Here is a 19,647-nt window from a genome sequence, read left to right as displayed (position 1 = left end):
ATATTGATAATCTCTCAAATCGCAGAATCAAGACTGTAGAAAGTAAAACTGCAGTTGTCTCCATTGCATAAAATATATAGTGAACTCTTTACTGTAACAACTTAATCGTAAAGAAGTCTGCAACCTCAAATCTGTGTATAAACTAGAAGCTTCTCTTCAGGATGAAATGTGACAAAGATGTTCACAGTGGCTTGACTGTTCTATAACTTGCACAGGCTTGGGACACGGTGTCAGGATAAAACCTGATTCAGAAGCCGAGCCAAGTGTGCTGTGCATTGGTGGATGTTAGGAGAAAACTGGGATCTGTCTGGCACACATCAAACTATACCTCTGTTTGTATGGTGAGTAAAAAGCACACTGTATACTGGGCTGCAGCTTCTAAAGCTAAAGACTTAGTTTAAGCCTTTTATGGGAGGGCCAAAAAGAAAAACGGGTTTGTTAATGCCATGAGATTGTGCTGCCTTCATAATTCTACAAGTATGCTATACTGAGCTAAAGGCAGCTTACATCTGATGCATCTTACATATGATACACCTTTAGTCATCAGGGATGCACAATGCCAGCTCAAGAGAGCAAGAGAGGCTTTAGCCAGTCTCACTTGGTTTCCTTGGGTACAGGCATACAGAGGTGCCCTAAAAGAATCACAAGCAGAAATCTCAGGCAGAGCATGTTTCTCTGTCCAGAAGGGCAGTGACATAGTGCTCCTCAAAATGAAATTGAGAAAAGCACTTGAGAAAATTTTTGTTATTCAGGCAGATGCTTTAATTGTCTAAACAGTCAATAGAAGAGATCCTGACAGTTACACTGAAAGGGGGAACTATCTCACAACTACAGCACAAAGAAAAAAGAAGCAGGTGCTCACCCTGTTGTGTCAGAGAACTTGTTACCTGACTCTTACTTATTCCCTTCCTTCAAACCATCAGTTCAGCTCTATGGAGTGCGTAAGACAACCAGTTAAAGCCCCTGGTGGATAAGCATTGCAGCAGTACTGATAAAATGAGCACCTGGGAATAGAAAGTGTAGCTTTACCTAGCCACACCAACTGAGTAATAGTTTCAGCGGGTGTTTGAATAACTAGTTGCAGAATCAGGCTCTCACATACCTTTAGAGAAAGGAACAGTATTTCTTTAGAACCCTCTAATTCTATAGATCTCTCTATATGAAATGTATAACACCGTATAAATAATGCCCACCTCACAATGTTACTAGGACACATCTTAAAACATATCCTTATTTGATTTTGCTAAGGCCAGACCCTAAGGACTAATTAACATCAAAATACTAAAACTTGATATAGGAGCTAGTCAAAATTAAAAACATCTTTCACTAACATTGCAGCTGCTGAAGCAATGTTCAATGAAGTTGCTTTTTTCAGGTATGCAAATAACATCAGCTTTCATTCTGCTTTTTAATTGCAGCAAGAATAATTTTTAAACCAGGAGAGTATTTCTTAGGGTTTTCTAAATACTCTTGTCAGTGTATTCTCACTCCAAACAACTAATGAAAACCAAAAAATATACTAATGGCACAACATCGTATATTTATGAAAATATCAATGGTTTCGAATCAAAGATGTGATGCTCCTGAATGTCGTCCATGTAGAATCCAAGAGAATGTGAGCATAAATGATAAATGATAATATAAAATGCACAAGGTATACATTGTCTTTGTGTCACTTTATTAAGTAAAATATAAATCCTTTTTGCATCATGGAAGGTTGCAGTTCTTTGCACTGTTTCACATATAACTACTTACTACTTTTAGAGTAATCTTTGTAATTCCAGTATCTAGAGGATCCAATTTTATTTTCCTTCAGTTTTTGAAGATGAGCATCTGCAGATTGACATGAAATTCGTCAAGGCTGTGCTCCATTGAGGGGCGTTAGAAAAAGGGTTGTCAATGGCCAGTTCCTGGAATCTCTTGACAAGTTGAAAAACCATTAGTGTTTCCTTCCAAACCTGCTAAAACCTGTCTCTGTCAACAGAAGCCTACTGTTGTGCTCAAACCTACTGCAATACCTATAATGATGTGTCCACGGTTTTCTTCTGTCCTCCAGACTTACTTCCCATCATCTAACGTGGATTTAGATATTGCTTTGTTTACTTTCTTTTAAAAAATTGTACTAACAACGTATGATTTTTTCCACACAATTTTAATGGGAAAAAATAGTCAATATGTGCTGACAATGTTTTGTATGAACGAAGTCCCAGTATAAAGTGAACGTCACAAAATTTTTCATAGAAATCATAGAAAAATAAACAAGTCAGCCAATTCTAAAGCACTTTAGTAACCAGAAAAAACCCAAGACTGTATTCGTAATTAATAGTTTGATTCAAATAATATAATTTATAATAAAATAATATAAATAAAACAATGAAACCCACATAGAATACTATCCCCTGGGGATGTTCCACTGCTTTTTAAGACTGACTGTATGGAAAACACAAGAAAAACCAAAAGTCATAGCATACTAGTAGGAGACGGTATTTAGTCAAGCAAAACAATTGTAACACACCATGGTGCCAGTAGAGGGTAGTGACCAGCAAACGAAATTTAAAAACACTCCAGGAACAGAAATTAAAATCTGGCCATTGGTACTAGGAGGTTCTGGGAAAGCTACAAACCTTCTAATTTGGTGTACTGAGTATTGGAAATTTTACCAGTATTTTAATACAGGGAACAAGGATTTTTGTTTTTGAAGCTGTAGCTCAAATTTGCCTGCAGTAATGCAAAGTAGACAGTTGTGAGAGTAACTCCTTGTGAGTAAGGCTTTCTATTATACCTCTAAAGAAAAAGGTATTTGGCATATATATCCCCTCCAACACTGCAGCTTATCCCTGCCACATGTTAGTTTTGCCTTTGTTTTTGTTTGCATCTAAGTAAGAAAATACTGCAGCTTGTCCTGTTCTACAGCCAAATAAACCCCAAAGATTTGGTCCTGTCTTGTGCTTTCCATCTTTTTCAACAGTGGGGCACTGAGAACATTTCATGGAGAAAGATCTCACGTTTTTCAACATCACCCATTTTGATCTATGGAAAAAATCTAAAATGTTGGTCAAAGTTATCATGTTCTTCCTCTTGAAAACTACATCTGCTTACATAAAAGGGGCATTTCTGCATATTTAATTTGCTTGTGAAAAAGAATGCGTGCAGCCCGCTCCCCTGATTTCTTCTTTTAACTTCATTTTGCACCAGGAGACATTTGTCCATTACGATCCCAGTAAGAATGGAGTCACACTCTGTAAAGTATCTTCTATAATGCTGTTTATTTACAATGCTAACACAATAAAAAGTATAATCTTACATCCCTTTAGATGGTGGAAGGCCCAGGTGGCATAGCACCGAGGGAGCCTCTGGCTCACACACAGCATGCTATGCAGACCACCTTCATAGTAGAGACCCTCCCTTGTGGTGTTTCGAGCTTTCTAGGATTTTGTAACATGGAAACAACTCTGCCATTTCTGCAGTCAAACCAGAAATGATGCTCTCAGGAATCCTTGCTGTGCTGTTAGATAAGGGCAAGGCCAGGCAGCAGGTGTAATCGTCAGTACCAAGCAGGGGCTGCCCACGGGCTCCTTTTGTAAGCATGAGCCAGCTGACTGAGCTTAGCCCTCTCATCCCTGGCTGAGGCCTGTGTGCTGCACAATATGGCCTGAAGGCCAGGCTGTACCTGCAGGCATGGCCCAGCACAGCCCTAGCCTGTGCTTGCCTGGGGTGACTGTGCCGTGGGTCACTGACCCCTCAGTGTGCAGTGGTTGGCATCACTACAATCCTAGGGCACTGACAACTCCTTTAGGAGGAATTCCTTTTTTTTTTTTTTTTTTGGGATCCAAATATGTAAGATCTAATGAGCCTTATAAGAACATTGCATTCTTCACAATTAATTGGCTGTGTGCTTATTTTCCTACAGATAGCTATATTTCCTGGATATTTTTTGTGTTTGTTTCCCATGAAATGTGTAAAGTTCCCTGGTGTTCTTTATCCTGAGCATTCACAAGAAGCCCTGCTGTTGCCTATATCAGCAAAGGCCTTGAAAATAGTTTCTTCACAGAGGAACTCTCTCTTTGTGACACTAGTGTTGTTTCAAAGGAGGTGAGTATTTAGTTGAAGGACACCCTGTAAAGATAAACAAATAATTTCAGCAGAAGTGATTATGTTAGGAAAATACTGACAGAGGGTACAAACCTGGGAGGAGTGGTCAATATATCAGGTTCCTACCAGATGCCATTCATACAAACCTGACAGACTGGAGATGGTCTGACAGGAGCACCAAGAAGTGCAAGACTCTTGCACCAGAGGAAGAACAACTGCATGCCCCAGAGCCTGAGGAGGGAGGTGACTGGTTGGTTGAAAGTAGTTTTGCAGAAAGGACTTGTGGTGGACACCAAGGTCAACATGAGCAGCAATGTGCAGCAAAGAGGTGACCAGTATCCTGGGCTGCATTAGGAGCGCTACCAGCAGGACAAGGGACATGACCCTTCCTCTCTACTCAGGACTGCTGAGGCACCTTAAGACATACTGGAGAGAGTGCAGTGAAGGGCCACAAAAGGGAGTAAGAGACTGGAGCCTCCCTTACATTAAGAAAGGCTGAGAGCTGGGACTACATAGTCCAGAGAAGCAAAGGCTCAGGGTGGATGTTATTATATATAATAAATAGCCTAAGGGAGAGAATGAAGGATCGAGACTCTTCCCAGCAGTGCCCAGTGACAGAACCAGAGGCAATGGGCACCCACTGAAACACAGGGGCTTCCCTCTGAACATCAGGAAACACATTTTTTACAGTGAGGGCAACCGAGCACTGGCACAGGCTGCCCAGAGTTGATGTGGAGTCTCCATCCCTTAACACACTGCAAAGCGGCGAGGACCCGGCGCGGAGCCGCCGCTCAGCAACGGGGCCGGCCCTCGTTAAACGGGCCCGGCCCTCGGTGATGGAGCCGCCCGTCGGTAACGCGGCCGAGCCCCGCGGAGCCGCAGCTGAGCCCCGGCTGCGGGCCGGGAGGCGGGAGGGGCGCGGCTGGAGCGCAGGAAGCGGCAGCGGAAGGGGAGGGCGCGGTGTGTCCCCGGCGGAAAGGGCGCCGCGGAGCTTCCCTGCCGGCCCCCGCGGCACGGCCGCCATGGAGGAGAGCAGCGGCGCCCGCCTCTCGGCTGAGTGCCTGGACGAGCCGCCCAACAGCCGCATCTTCGTGGTGCTGGGCAAGGACACCGAGGAGTCGCTGATCCGGGAGCGCTTCTCCCCCTTCGGGGACATCCAGAACATCTGGCTCCTGCGGGACAGGCGCACCAATGAGTCCCGCGGCATCGCCTTCATCAAGTTCGCCCGCAGCTCGCAGGCCTGCCGGGCCATGGAGGAGATGCACGGCCGCAGCCTGCTCCCCGACACCAAGCCCATCAAGGTGCCTGCCGGGGAGCGGGGCCGGGGGCTGTGGGGCGGGCGGTGTCAGGGTCTGTGCTGCCCGCACGGCCGGGCTGGCGCTGGGGCCGCTCCTGTCCCAGCGCACCTGGCGGAGCGGCTGCGGGCGGCCCCAGCCCTACCTGAAGCTCCCACGTGTGGCCTGAGCTGTGACAGGCCGGGGGGAAATGCTCTACCTGGAGACTACGGTGTCTTTCCTTGGGGCTACGTTTTGAATTTTCAAGGAATCTCTGTGACAAAGGTTCTTAAACAGCATATTCTAAGTGTTGTAAGCAAGATAGACGTCAGTAAATAGAGCTGACTTTGCAAGTGTGTTTCATATTGGTTTTGTAGCTCGTGAAAACTTTTTTCAAAACTTTTTCTTTTTTTTTTAAATCTATGGAATTGGCTGTCAGCTTTCAGCCTCCTGTTTTCGTTTGAAAATGCAATTGAGTCAGTAAAATCTTTTCTGAAGAATTTGCCATCAGAAGCCAAAAGATCAGAGTTCTATTCCTCCCCTGCATGACTACTAAAAACATAAATTAAGAGCTCCGTGAAATCAGTTGCTACTTTTGTATAAGAAGGTTACTTATTAAATAGTTTGTGTTTTTCTTACTTGGTTGTTTTGGGTTTGTTTCTTTGTTTGTTTTTATTTGTGGTTTGGTTGCTTTTTCTCTTGTTGTCTTCTGATGTGCACTTCTGAGATGAAGTTTATTTCAGTAATTAAAAGAGATTTTAACAGTAACAGATGTGAGGAGTTATGATCCTTCATAGAGCACTAGACCTGCAAAATTCAGCCCAGCTGAGCAGTGAACTGCAGTAGCAAGGTTTTAATAAGCTGTTAGGCCTTTTTGTTTGTTTGCTTGCATATTTGTTTTTACTACTGCTATACTAGGCCTGTTACAGTAATGCATTCTTTGCTACCTCTCCCATGTCACTGGTGATATTAGGAATGCTGCTGAATCAGCAGCAGTATTCCTCACCGTTGTTCCTTATCCCCGGTGAGACTTTCTGCTGGCCTCTGTCCTGCTTGGGAGACCATTTGGGGTGAATTGTATTTGTAGATCTTTTGTCACAAGTGGTCACAGCTGTTCTTTTTTTCGCGTTAGGAAAGTTAGTTTATGCGAACAATAAATACAAAGGCTGTTAAAACCTTTTTCTTGGTTGTTGATACATGTTTAAGACCTGTTGCTGGTAATTAGTGTCTATGTAATTATTTCATTAGGTATTTATTGCACAATCAAGAGCTTCTGGAAGCCACCGAGATGTTGAAGATGAGGAGCTTACACGAATCTTTGTTATGATACCAAAATCCTATACAGAGGAAGATCTGAGAGAGAAGTTTAAGGTACTGATTTGCTATTTGATAATTGTTATTTTAAATGCTTTTGTCTTAATTATCAAAAGGGTTGCATGCACAAAAGCACATGGAACTTTTATGCATTTTCAAATATTGGAAATTAATATGCTTTTTAATTGTTCTAGATGTATGGAGACATTGAATATTGCAGCATTATTAAAAACAAGACTACTGGAGAAAGTAAAGGTTTGGGCTATGTGAGATATCTAAAACCATCACAAGCTGCCCGAGCAATTGAAGAGTGTGATCGAAGTAAGAATCTGACTGAATTCTTTGACCCTTTTTTGCTATAAATGTGTATCATCATTAATGTACCTTTTATTTTTAGTTATGTTTTCAGTTAAATTATTTGTGATGTAAAAACATCTTGAGACAAAGTTCTTTTGCAAATAAATAATAGCATTGTTAGCATTCAGTGAGAACAGTCACCTGATTACATTCTTTCAAGACCAGGAGAAGAAAGGCTTTTGGAGAAACCTAACAGCAGCCTTCCAGTCCAACCTCCTGTTCAACATTGCATATTCACAAATAGGAAAGAACTTAGTGTGTGGACATGGTTGCTTGTTGTTCTTACTTCTTTTCGTGTCTATTTCTTGGGTTTCTTTCCTCCCTTAATATCCATGGTGGTTCTGCATGATGTGGTTCTACAAAAATGATACTTGTGCATAGGAATATGAGCCTGAGATTACTTGGCAGTAAAATTGTATTCCCTTTTTGCTATGAGGTTAAAATGAAATCAATTGGATAGCTTGAGTATAATACCCATTTCTTTCATAAAAGCAAAACCTAGATCAGTGCAAAACACACATAAACTGCTGTTTTAGCACAGAAGTTCAGGTGATTGCTTCTGGAGCATCTCAGAATCCTGCTAAGTGTCACAGAATGGTTGAAGTTGGAAGAGACCTCCAGAGGTCATCTTGCTTGAGCAGGGTCACCTTGGCACTGTGATTGCTCAGGACCATGTCCAGGTGGCTTTTGAATATCCCTAAGCATGGAGACTCCAAAGCCTTTGTGGCAAACTGTACCAGTGCTCAGTCATTCTCAAGGCAAGTAGATTGTTGTGCTTAACTTGTGAGTAGGAGTAGTTCTGTGTGGAAGCTGTTAGCTTTCACAAAATTACTATGGCAGTCTTCAAGAGTTATAGATTAGTTATTTCACTACAGCCAGTGCTTACCTGTCTTGCTGAATAATATGTTTTTAAATATGGTACTTGGAGAATGTGGGTCTGATCAGATAATCGAGATGTGCTGAGGTGTTGCTGTATTGTTTCTTTCAGGCTTCAGGGCCATTTTGGCTGAACCTAAAAATAAGTCATCTGAGTCTTTTGAACATGACTATTATAGTAATAACACAAGGCAAGAACCAAGAGGAAATACACTTCCATTTTGTAAGTCACAGCTTTTGGTATTAAAAATGATTTGTAGTCTCAAGTATGGTCACTAAGTTAGAATGTGGTTTGGAAGAAGGGAAGCTAATGGAGTCTCAGGCCAACACTTTAGTAGATTGGATGTTGAAGTTAGAAACTAGCCAGGCATATCATCTCTATATTTTTATGGTTTGCTTTGCTCTGGTTGGCCAATTATTTTGCGATTTCCATTGCTGAAATTGAACACATTACCATAAGTATATAATTGACTTGGATCGCTTTTAAAAGTTTTGAATGCAACATATGCATGAAATGAAGGCATGCTGGTGTGATGAGTCAAATTATTTTGTTGATTTTTGAGGTATGCAGCCAGAATTTTGTAGTTTTGAAAAAAATGAGTGCAGAATTCAAGAATCAGTCTCCAAACGTCTGTCAGTGGTGTCACGGCTTCCCTTTATTCAAGAGCAGCTGTTCGCCCTCTTTGATTTAGTTCCAGGACTGGAATATTGTGATGTTCAGCGAGATCCTTATACCAATAGTGGTAAGTATAAGTACAGAAAAGGTTTTTTTTCTTATATCTGTAAAGGAAATCCCTTGTAATTTTACTTCAATTAATTTGTATTGCAAAATACAGTACACTTGTTGGAAAGAGTCAGTGGTTGTTGCTGTCACTGCGTAAACCCAAATGTTCAGTTTTGCTTGAACCCCTGTTTACAGGTAGCCATAAATACTTTTACTTTCAGGTAATAAAATCTCAAGAAGGATGGAATCAAAGTCATGATAAGTGGTTTTGGTCAAATTAATAGTTTTAGGTAGAATTAATGAAGGAAAAGTTTTATCAATTATTGGACATCTAGTTAAAATGTTCTCTAAACAAATCTTTCGAGTTTTCATCTTGAAATGGGCATGGGTGTGTGTGTGTCTGTAGAAGCTGACATGAGTAAATGGGATTAAATAATTCCAAAACAGATCATGTTTTCTAGTAAAAAGATGTTTTGGTTTCAGTCTCATTTTGCTGCTGCTGAGACAAGTGTGGAAGTGGTCTCTTCTCCAAGAAGCTTGAAATGATTCAGAGAGCTAAAATATAACTTTACAGTTCTTGAGATTCACTGTTAATGGCATAGTTGCATTTTTAAATGAAAATATGTATCCTTTTGTTACTCATTCTGGATTAGTGAAGACGACGTGTTTTCACTTGTGTGGTTTTATTGCCAGCTTTTCAAGGTAGCATAAATACAGCTCATCTGTCACTAGTTAATTCCACTGAAGTTTTTCTACAAATACTACTGGTTAAGTAATGTGATGTATGGTAAGAAGACTTAAGAATTTTGTGTTATCCATGACTGATGTGCAGTTTAATCCTATTGTTCTATATGGGTGTGGTTTGTTCTTAGGATTTAGCCATCTCACACTGAAACTGTGCATTGTATTTGCAGGCTACGCTGTGATTCAGTACAGCACTGCTGCGTCAGCTATATATGCCAAGTACAAATTACATGGGTTTGAGTACCCTCCTGGAAATCGATTAACAGTCATTTTCCTAGAAGATGGAAGTGATAGTTCAGAGTAAGTACTAATACACTGAGACAAAAAGTTGTAAATTGTGTTCTGGAGAGCAACATGTAAAATAAATACTTTTTTAACATAAGAAGTAGCACCAATGTCACTCTGAGCTTGTTCCATACTCATAGATAGTATTTCTGTAATTGAGGTGTTTGGTTTGGGGTTTTCTTTTTGAATGGTTTGGAATAAGCCTTTTAAAACTTACTAGTTTTTGATCAAGAGAAGATTAAAATATATATTCTTAAGATATTATGGAAAAATCTTGGATTTACAAGAATCTTCGTCAGTATATTTGTAATATATAACAAGGGCTGCAATGTGTTTCTGATATCTTGGTTGTTTGCAGTAGGGCAAGTAGTAACCTTGTGAAGCACATATGTAGAATAAAGCTGCTGGCGATGAGGATCTGATATCCTCACGGTATGGGGAATCATCAGGTGTTCCACTCTCTCTAACTCATCCCTGTCATTTGAATGCCCATTACAAGTTGGAGGGGCTTAGGTACTCTCCTGCTCTGAAAATTTTGGCTTTAGTTTCATACTAAAGGAATGTAGTTCACCTCAAACCTATTCTGGGAAATGAATGGGGACAGTAAGGAGGGACAATGGGGAGACTCACTTCAGAAGTGCATGCCTGACCCAAACTAGAAAAAATGCTGATTGCAACCTTCATTCTTCAAAAATTCTTGCACCATTGTCTTACAACTCAGGCTGTGACTCTATGCAAAACGTGCAATTGCTTTTTCTTATTCTGCAACAGAACAAAGTAAAATCACTGGAAAATGGGAGCTGGAAGTAAACTTTCTGTAATAATAATTTTGTCTTCTGAACTGAATCTTAGTGCTCTTTACTGAAATAGGTGAAATTTTTCTGTCCCTTTTGCTTTTTAGGCACCTCTCACAAAATATAGGGGGCTCTTGTAGAGATAATTTTATGTTTTATACCCTTAGAGTATTAAAAAAAGCAAAGGGTAGTTTTGTATCTCTCTATATAGTGATGTATTAGTGTTTTCAGTGAGTTCCAGCTAGCATGCATACTTTCAGATCATGTCTATAGAGTGTCATGAAAGTTCAGCTTGATTTTCATTATTTACGTGATGTTACAGATTTCCAGAGATACTCTTTGGTGTGCACTGAAACTTTTCTCTTGCTGAATTTAGGATTAACTTAGCTCTTTCTTTAAACTATTTTATTATCACTTCTGCTTGCAGCCTCATCAGAAAAATGGCAACACAGCTGGTAACAGCACAGGTGTCATCAGCGTTGCGCAGTAACAATGCGATTGTTCAGCAGTATAGGACACCTCCTGTAAGTTCATATAAGGCACAGTGTTAGTATTCTTCTGAATTGTTGTAAGAAACTTCAGATACGTCAATAAAGAACACTGCTTACTTTCTTCTGTAACTGTTTTAGATGCTGCACTTTTTAAGATGTACCCCTGTAAAGGTGTCTGAGCTTACTTGGATTTATTGTCCAATGTAACAAAATAACCAAAATAAATAAAGTAATGAAGATTAGAACTTGTAGAGGTTGTTTATGTCCTGTGATGAGAACAAAAATTGTAAGTAAGGTAAAATTACTTTTTCCACCCTCTGCCATCAGTTAATTTATACTTGTGGTTTTTTTTCTCCTGTTTCAGCCAGCGTTTGGAGGAACTTCAGGCCCACAGTTACTTCAGCCCCAAACAGATGCCATACTGCCACCACCCAAAAAAAAAGCTCCACCTGACACTGCTGTGAAGGAAAGGCTTTTCATACTATTTCATCCCCATCCTTTACCTGTAAACATATTGGAAGATGTGTTCTGGTAAGCCTCCATTTACAAATAAGGGCTTCCTAACAAAAAGAAAACAAACTATGAAATATTTAAAATAAATGTTGAAAATAAAAAAGATTATCGTAAAAATGCTTTCCAAAAAGGGCAGTGTGCAGTGGTAAGTATAAGTGAACAGTAAGTAACAGTTGCTTTTTGAAACTAGTGTGTAATAAAATTCACATTGAAGCATAGATGCAGTGTCAGCAGTATAGCAGCTTTATTATCAATTAACTTAATCTAAAGTAAAATGTCTAGTCTTCTAATGCTTATTTTTAACCAAAAAATGTAGTACTTCCAGTCCTTCCTAATTTATTTTGCATTTTCTTTTACATGTTTCTGTAATATATTTAAGTATTTTGATAAATTTCCACAGTAACTTAGGTAAGTAAGTATAAGGGGTTATATATCATATATATGTTATATATCATATATCATAATGGTTTGCATTTTACTGACACTATTTCAGCTGTTCTTTCATACAGCCTCCTTCTGAGGAGCGAAGACTTGAGACAATTTTTGCCATCTCTAAAACAAATCTGGAGTTAACTCCAGTGTTTTCTATTATTTGTTTGTAGTGTACTCTTGAGGAGAAAGACGTTTCCCTTTTCTAATAGCTTGCATTTCAATAAATCTTTGGAAAGCCAAACTACGTTCAAAGCACCAGGAGAGGAAAAGAAATAATATGCACATAATGTGGAATTTAAATCCGTACCTATTTGATATAATGGATTTTCTTAATCAGATGCTGGAGAAGGAAAAGGCTATGTATACATTTGTATAACTTCAGTATGAAGTAAGCAGACTATTTTTCAGAAACATATTTCAAGGAACTTTCTAGGAATCTCCTGAGGACTTTGGAAATCTGTGTTTTCCCTAAAGCCTTTGTACTTGCTTTCTGAGTCATTTCAGTGAGACCTTTTCAAAGATGAATCACAACTGAGCAAGTTCATTTAAGTGAGATGTGGGTTTAGCTTCTAAATTATCTGCTGGTTTGTGCGTGTATGTCTTATTTTTGGTTTGTTTGGTTTTCTTTTTGTTTTGTTTTGGGTTTTTTTTGGGGGTGTTTTGAGTGCCATGGAGTGTTTGGGGACTATAGTATTGATTAGCTTTACATATTCTTTTAAATAAGAGAGAAACCACTGGTGTTTGTGGTTCTATCATCATTTTCTGTAGAAAACATAGTCTATGAACTTCTGGTATTATTTCTGTTCCTGCTCATAATTCAAGAGAAGGGAATATGAAAATTGTGAGTTTTAGAAGAGGCCAGCAGAAGAAAACATAGCGTGCATATCAGAACACAGTTTTTGCAGTTAACAAATCATATATACTTCAGATAGGATATGTTGCAGGAAAACCTGTGAAATCTTGTTTTTTCCCTCCCTCTGCCAGTCGTTTTGGACAATTGATACAAGTTTACCTCGTGGCTGGAAAAAATGTGGGCTATGCAAAATTTGCAGACAGAGCAAGTGCCAGCGAGGCCATAACTGTGTTACATGGCAAGATTGTGAATGGTGTCAGGCTTAAGGTGAGGTTGGCAGACTCGCCCTCGGAGGAGCCCAACAAGCGCCAGAGAACTTACTGAGCAGGTGAGTACCCAGTCTGAGCTGTTACTTTACACTGAAGTTCAGCTACTTGAAATAGCGATAGGCTAAGTATATTTAAAGTTAGATACAAACATGTAATGATAAACTTTAAACCTATTCTTAGCTGACAACTTGAAATACAGTTTGTGGTATGTCTGTTTGTGTGTGTGTGTATATATATATATATAAAATTCATTTTTGCTAACTAAAGTGCATGTGTGCCTATATAAGCATACACACCCCCATATGGGGGTGTGTATGCTTATATAGGCACACATGCACTTTAGTTAGCAACAATGAATTTTTATAATTCTTGGAAAAATACGAACCAGTTGATAAAAATCAGTCTGGATGTTCATAGAAATGTTTGCTTTTGTACATAAGAGAATCAGTTAACGCTGAAAAGAGAATGCAAAATAAACAATGGAACTGACATCAGCTTCTGTGTGTCTTTTTTTTGTTAAAAAACTGTACCATCAGTGGTGTTAGATAAAGATGCAAAGTTGAGCCCTTGGAGGGTAGAGGAGTGAAGGGGGGGACAGGTAAGGTTGTCAGGTGAAACCAAAGGTTTGGGATATTTGGGTCATCTGGATTCTCAGAAATCAGGTGTAGCTGAAATGTGTGATAGTGAGGAAAATATTGCAGAGCTTGTGGTGGAGGGATTGAGATGCACGTTTAATTAGTTTGAGAATTTACTGTTTGATGCTTATGGCCTGTGAAAGCTGGCTAAACTCCTAGAGGTTTTATATTTTTTAGACTTCAGGGACCAAAACTGAATTGTTCTTTTAAAACATTGGTTTGCTTCAAATTTTATCAAATTTAACTTCTTATTTTTAATTTTTTTTTTTTTAACATTAGAACTACTACCAAAAGAGAAATACAGTAGGGGGAGAAGAAGCTGTTCTCTGCAAAATAACTCTCAATTATTACTACAGCTTTCAGATATTTCCAGTAGCCATATTATCTTCCTAGGGGACATGAAGTTTTGATTTAACTCATTCAGAAAATGTCATATGAAATCTTGACTCTCTTCACGTCAATATTTTACCTCTAAACTTCACTCCTTGTGCCTTTTTTTGTATAGATATTCTTTGTGGCTCTAGAATTGCAAAGATCAAAAAAGATTTTGCCCAGATTGTTCTTGTTCTCCTTTTTTCCTGAGGACTTTCCTGTTGATCTCTTGATAAGCAGCAAGTGCTGAAGATGGCCTTAGTCTTTACACACAACTTTTGTTTTAAAAAATTGGATTTGTAGCATTCTTTTTCTCCATTGAATTATTGCTAATTCAGTGGAGAAAAATCATTGAATTATTGAAGCTTTTTTTTTCTTTTTTTTTAATCAGCAGTTCAGATGAACATAATTTTAAGTAACTTGTACCCATACTCTTCTTTGTACAAAGTTTTGTTTTTAATGTGACTTTTACTCTCAACAGTTAAAGACCAGCTTCTGGGTCTCTACAGGAATAACTGTGATGTGACATGTAAGACCAGGTCTGCCTTGTGTACTTTTTACTGGAAAAATGTAAACACAATATATGTCCAAAATTAGAAAGATAATTTATCCTTAAGTTTTCTTTCCTTGTTTTTAAGAAAGGTAAGAGTGAGAAGACTGGAAAGTTCTCTTCTGATAGTCTATCTAAAACGGGTATTTTGTTTTTATTCACACATATAACCACACACAGCAGCACATTTTTCCAGTTATGATTGTTGAGAAGATTCTTCAGTGTCTCCAAGTGATTGTGCAGTTTGTCACCAAATGGGATTTTCAAAAGGCTAAAGCTTACTTTGTTTCAAATTATGTTATTAAATTCTAATATACACATATTATTGACTAATCAGAAACCTGAACTCATTTATAAGGTCAGAGTAAGTCACACACATTTTATTTAATTAGAAAAATGGAAAAATAAGATCCTATTTAAAGAACTGTATTTTTACAACATGCAAAATTACAGCAGAGGTCTCTGTCCTTTCCTAGGTTTTTGTATCTCTGTAAAATTTCAAATAACAGAGTACTAGTTTTAGTTGTTGAAAGACAGACATGTTAAGTTTGTCTTGGACAGATTACTAGTAATTCTGGTGGAAATGGCTGCTGAGTATTTCCCTCCTGTTTAGCCTTTTATCTGCTGAATCTGTGCTATAGCACAGGGAGAAGCGATTTCTAAATTTACAGTGTTACCTCCTGTACACCAGGTTCCTGATTCTGAGTCTTTTAGCAGGTTGTTTTAGCATCTATCTCTTCTTAGGATAGATAGACAAAATTACTTGTTCTTTTTGTCCTTTAGTTGGTTTCTCAAATTCAAATGAAATGGTACATAAAAAGAAAGATTGGGCTTGCCCATTTAAATGGAGCTTACCACTGCCTGACTGCCTTGGACTGGCTGACAAAAAGCTTTGCAATAGCGTAGAGGCTTATATTTTTCTTTCACCTAAAGTGTTAAATTGTGCATGTGAAAGGAGATGGAATTCTCTCTACCTCTGTTTTTTTTTTTTGAATATGTGAGAATATTAACTTTTTTCTTTTTGAATTTTAACTGTAGAAATAATCTGCCTAGCTAAAACTTCTCTGAGTTTTCACTTAAGGAAGTCATTCCCTCTTAAAAAAAGCCCTTCTAAAGTCCTGTTGTATTACGGGCTTTTTTGTCTCTGACTGGATTTCTGCAATAGTCCTTTCTATACAAGGTTCTCTGATTAAAATCTGCGATAAGACCTGCGAATTCTAGAATCCATATGAAAATAAGTGTAATTCAATGGAATAATTAAATATAAATAAAATTTTTTTCTACACATTTGACGCTTTCCCCAACACTTTATGTAAATACTCTTTTAAAAAATACAGTTTACAAAATTGTTTCTTAAAAGATGTTTCTTAAAAGATGTTAACAGTATGCTACTGATAATGCTTTTGCAATGTAAAGGTTTGACCATAAGAACTTTGTTAACTTTCAACCACCTTTGTTTATCAGGCAGATTTGCATACAGGTGTATTAATATTCTAAACTAATGCACCTAATGAATTTTACAGACTCTGGCTCTCCTACAAGTCAGTGAAAATTCAATTTATATGAGTAGTTAAAAGTAGCAGAGAAAAGATGGAAATATAGACCAATAATGCTCTCTTAACTGCTTTAAATTCTAATGTAAGGTGTTTTTGGGGGTGAGGTTGTCCCCTCTTATGCTAAGTAAGTATAAACGGCTTAGCCGTTTATAGTAATCACTTTAAAATATCTTGCTTTGAATCAGTCTAGGCTTGAGAAGACAACTACAGTGTCTACTTCTAGGCAGTTGCTGAAAGCAGACCAATCTTAATGTTCTTGCTGTTGACCAGCTTGTGCTCTCCACTCAGAGTTTTGCATTACTCTGAGTATTTCATGAAAACCTCACTGCAGTGTCTGATGCCAGTTGTGTAAATTATATAATTCAAAAATGGAAGAGGAAGGAAGGAATTTGCTATCTTTCAGAAGAATGCATTGTGGAAATCCAGTTAATCTCTCTATTGCAACCTAGTAGTTCTATTTTAATATCACCCCCACCCCCAAAAACAACCCCTACCAAACAACAGACCCATGAACAAACAAAACAAAAAACCAAAACCCACACGAAAAGTCTTTCACAAAGCTTTCAAGTAGTCCTTAAAAAGCAGCTTCTAACTAGCAGTGTATTAAAAATGCAAGACACAGCTATGTGGACCTGGTTTCTGAGGGTTTTAATAGTTTAGTCATTTGCTGACTGACTTTAACCCACAGCAAATGATTCATTGCATTTTTCCCCTTTGGAAAAAGTTTGATGGTGTCTTTAAATAATTATTTAGTCACTTTTTAAGTTGAGAAGCATTTATTCTGTCATGAAATACGTGGTTATTATTGTCTTTTGTTACTCTTGCTCTGAAAAAGTCTTGCATCACTGATTTGATTTGCATTTATTTTTTTACTTAAAACTTTATTAAAATCCTGAAGTTAACATCTATATTTATAATAATGTATTGCTGTGCAAAAATGTTTAAAAAAAGTAATTGTATCATAGCTGACATGTACTCTGAAAAAAATACCTGTAATTTGTATCAACAGCATACTGCAGAAAAAATGCAGCTTTTACATATTGCTTAGAAAAAGAAATACTTCTTTAAAAGTTGGAGAAGCATACCTAAAACTTTAATGTTATTCTTCTAAAAATATTTAAAGCCTTATTTATATGCTGTTGTAGTGATTCTATTTTATAAGACATACTTTTTAAAATAAAAATATTTATGTTGCTTTTTCATGCTATTTTTGTACTTGTGTTTTTTCTACAGAAACTAAATAATGACATGACCCTCAGCTAGCTGACTGACTGACTGAAAACGTGACTAGACATGGTTCCTGTGGACAGTGACAGCTTTTTCAGTGACAGCTTTTTTTTGTTGTTGTTTTTTTTAATTGTTACTTAGTTATCTTCTCTCTATGGTACTTTTTGATTTTGAATATGCAGACATGCAGTTTTGAAAATTATCTAGGTATTTAACATTGTAAACTGGTGGTTGTTCTTGTAGTAGTATATAATCCTGTATTACAGAAATAACTCTTGTTTTTACCTGAATTCCTCCTATAAGATGGAAATTACAATGATGGGGGAAATAAAGGAGTCAACATTTTCCGACGTGACTGGCTAGTTGATAATGATTCAGATTCTGTTAAGATAGAAGATGTTTCTCATAATCCAAATTGCACTGAAAAGTGAAGTGCAGCAGTAAATTCAGAGAAAATTAAATAAGCGTTTAAAAACTGCTAGCAGGTGTGACAGTATTAATCTAGATTTAAGAAAATAGCTGTAATCTAGAAAATGATTCAAAGTACATTCTTAAATATTTTGTTGACTTGGGCCAAAGGTATTTGTTATGCTTTGTATGCTGTTTAGTGAAAGTGACATTTGACTGTGGGTCAGACTATCAAAACTGCTTATATTTATCCTTTCTTATCCTGAGGTCTTTTGATTATAACTGGGGAAAGTATGGAGTCTAGGAGTGTGGTTTTGCCTTTTTTTTTTTTTTTTTTTTTTTTTTTTAAAGGGGTTGGGGTTTCTTGTTTTTTTTTTCTCCCAGAAGCTTTCAATGCATATGTTCAAGTTAGAGTTGGACAAGTCAGCATTTCAGCAGGATGAAGAGCACAGTCTGGCACTGATGGAGAGTAAATGAAGATAGTTCAAATATTTGCACAGAGAATTTTCAAATGCCAAATACAAATATGTATTCCTGCATACCACTTGTTGAATTGAAAATATCCTGGTTATTAAAATAATTTATGCAGATAAAATTGAGGAATTCTAGTTGTATGCACGCTACAGGACAAGCATGCCCTTGGATGCATCTCCCATCCTGGTCCCTTGATCATTGGTGTGGGGAGAGACACTGAAGCACCCTCTAAATTCTGACTCTGTGCACCTTTGGAAGTATTTCCTTCCAAGAAATCCCTACCTCACAGGAAGGTTTGGATGAGAATGCAGGTCTTACTCCCTTAGTTCCAGGATGGGATAGTGAACTGTGTTCAGGGTAGACATCATCAGTGTATGCACTTTTAATGGGCTGGGAGAGTTATTTACATTGATAAGGGGCTTGGGTCACAGGGGAGACAGAGTCAGGGACAGTAGATCTGGATAGTGGCCTTTAAGAAACAATGAGATTTGAGCTTTTATCCTACCCTATAATTTCATGCACTTACCCACTTTTCTCCACTCCCTGCCAGCAGTGTTAGGTTGGCGTCGCCTCAGGTTCCCTTCCTGGTGGGGAGATGCTGCTGTTGGGAGGGCTGGGTGGAAGGTTGTTTTTGTGCTGTGCAGCTGCTCAGTCACCAGCTTGGGTCCCACTGGCCAGTGTCCCTTAGCAGCCCTGGGCTTTCATTTTTATGTAGCTCACTGAGCTCCAGGATCATCGTCCTCCCTTCCATGATTCTCACCATCTGCTTCTCCAGCCCCTTTCCAAGACTGTTGCTTCTTACCAGGAAACCTTTGCAGCCTCCCTTCTGGTGCTGCAGCCCCTTCATTTTCCCAGTCTCAACAGTGAATGTGCAGAGAAACACAGCACCTTATCATAGTGAGTTTGTCTTGTGTCTCTTTATTAATTTAAGCTATGTTTTTACCTACAACAGATGGGCTGCTTTTCTTGTTTTATTGGTTTTTTTTAAAAAGGAAGGAGGAAATGAGAAGGTATTGGAAAATACCTCCAGTTGTAAGTAGCTAAAAGCTGCAGGTGAAACTTCTTAATTTTCTCCTTTGTTTCCCAACAGCAAAACACATGTACCCAATAAAGTAATGGCCTTGGTTGGGATATGGGGAGGTGGGGTTGGGAAGAGGAGGGAGGTGAGAGTTTTTGATAAAATCTTTTTAACTGGAAGACATGCTTACTCAGACCTTAGAGCTTTACCTTTTGGTGCTTTACAGTCAGCTGTCTTAAACTACTCCTAGGATGCAAACCTAGATTAGCCATCTGGTAATTGTCATTTGACTTCACCTACTATCAAATTAATGCAATTAGAATAATACTACATGCAGGTTACTTAATGTTACTTATACAGCAAATATTTTAAAGTATTTAGTAAATACT

The 19,647-nt window shown here is 38.3% G+C and overlaps 2 protein-coding genes across 3 annotated transcripts; one reads left to right on the top strand and one right to left on the bottom strand.

Annotated features, from left to right (window-relative positions):
• Positions 1 to 1,300: 1,300 nt before the first annotated feature.
• On the bottom strand, positions 1,301 to 3,024 carry LOC126652784 (cytochrome c, somatic A-like). Its single transcript, XM_050339890.1, is given in 5 exon segments — positions 1,301 to 1,395; positions 1,398 to 1,473; positions 1,475 to 1,497; positions 2,855 to 2,990; positions 2,992 to 3,024. Coding segments are annotated over 5 exon segments (363 nt in total).
• A 2,057-nt stretch (positions 3,025 to 5,081) lies between these two features.
• On the top strand, positions 5,082 to 17,705 carry RBM45 (RNA binding motif protein 45). 2 transcript variants are annotated; one of them, XM_050340576.1, is made up of 10 exons: positions 5,082 to 5,393; positions 6,615 to 6,737; positions 6,875 to 7,001; positions 8,026 to 8,136; positions 8,477 to 8,656; positions 9,552 to 9,681; positions 10,888 to 10,984; positions 11,316 to 11,482; positions 12,881 to 13,077; positions 13,933 to 17,331. In XM_050340576.1, exons 1-9 carry the CDS (start codon positions 5,115 to 5,117, stop codon positions 13,071 to 13,073), a joined length of 1,407 nt encoding a protein of 468 aa, XP_050196533.1. In that variant the 5' UTR covers positions 5,082 to 5,114; the 3' UTR covers positions 13,074 to 13,077; positions 13,933 to 17,331. The 2 variants fall into 2 exon arrangements, with proteins under 2 accessions (XP_050196533.1, XP_050196532.1); XM_050340575.1 differs by lacking the exon at positions 13,933 to 17,331 and adding an exon at positions 17,365 to 17,705 and having other exon boundaries at positions 5,083 to 5,393.
• The last annotated feature ends 1,942 nt before the right edge of the window (positions 17,706 to 19,647 follow it).

The sequence above is a fragment of the Myiozetetes cayanensis genome, unplaced genomic scaffold (assembly GCF_022539395.1).
Source record: "Myiozetetes cayanensis isolate MyiCay16 unplaced genomic scaffold, myiCay2020 scf9, whole genome shotgun sequence".
Classification (NCBI taxonomy): Eukaryota; Metazoa; Chordata; class Aves; order Passeriformes; family Tyrannidae; genus Myiozetetes; species Myiozetetes cayanensis.
The sequence above is the reverse complement of the archived record's forward strand: the minus strand, read 5'-3'. Positions and strand labels throughout refer to the sequence as shown.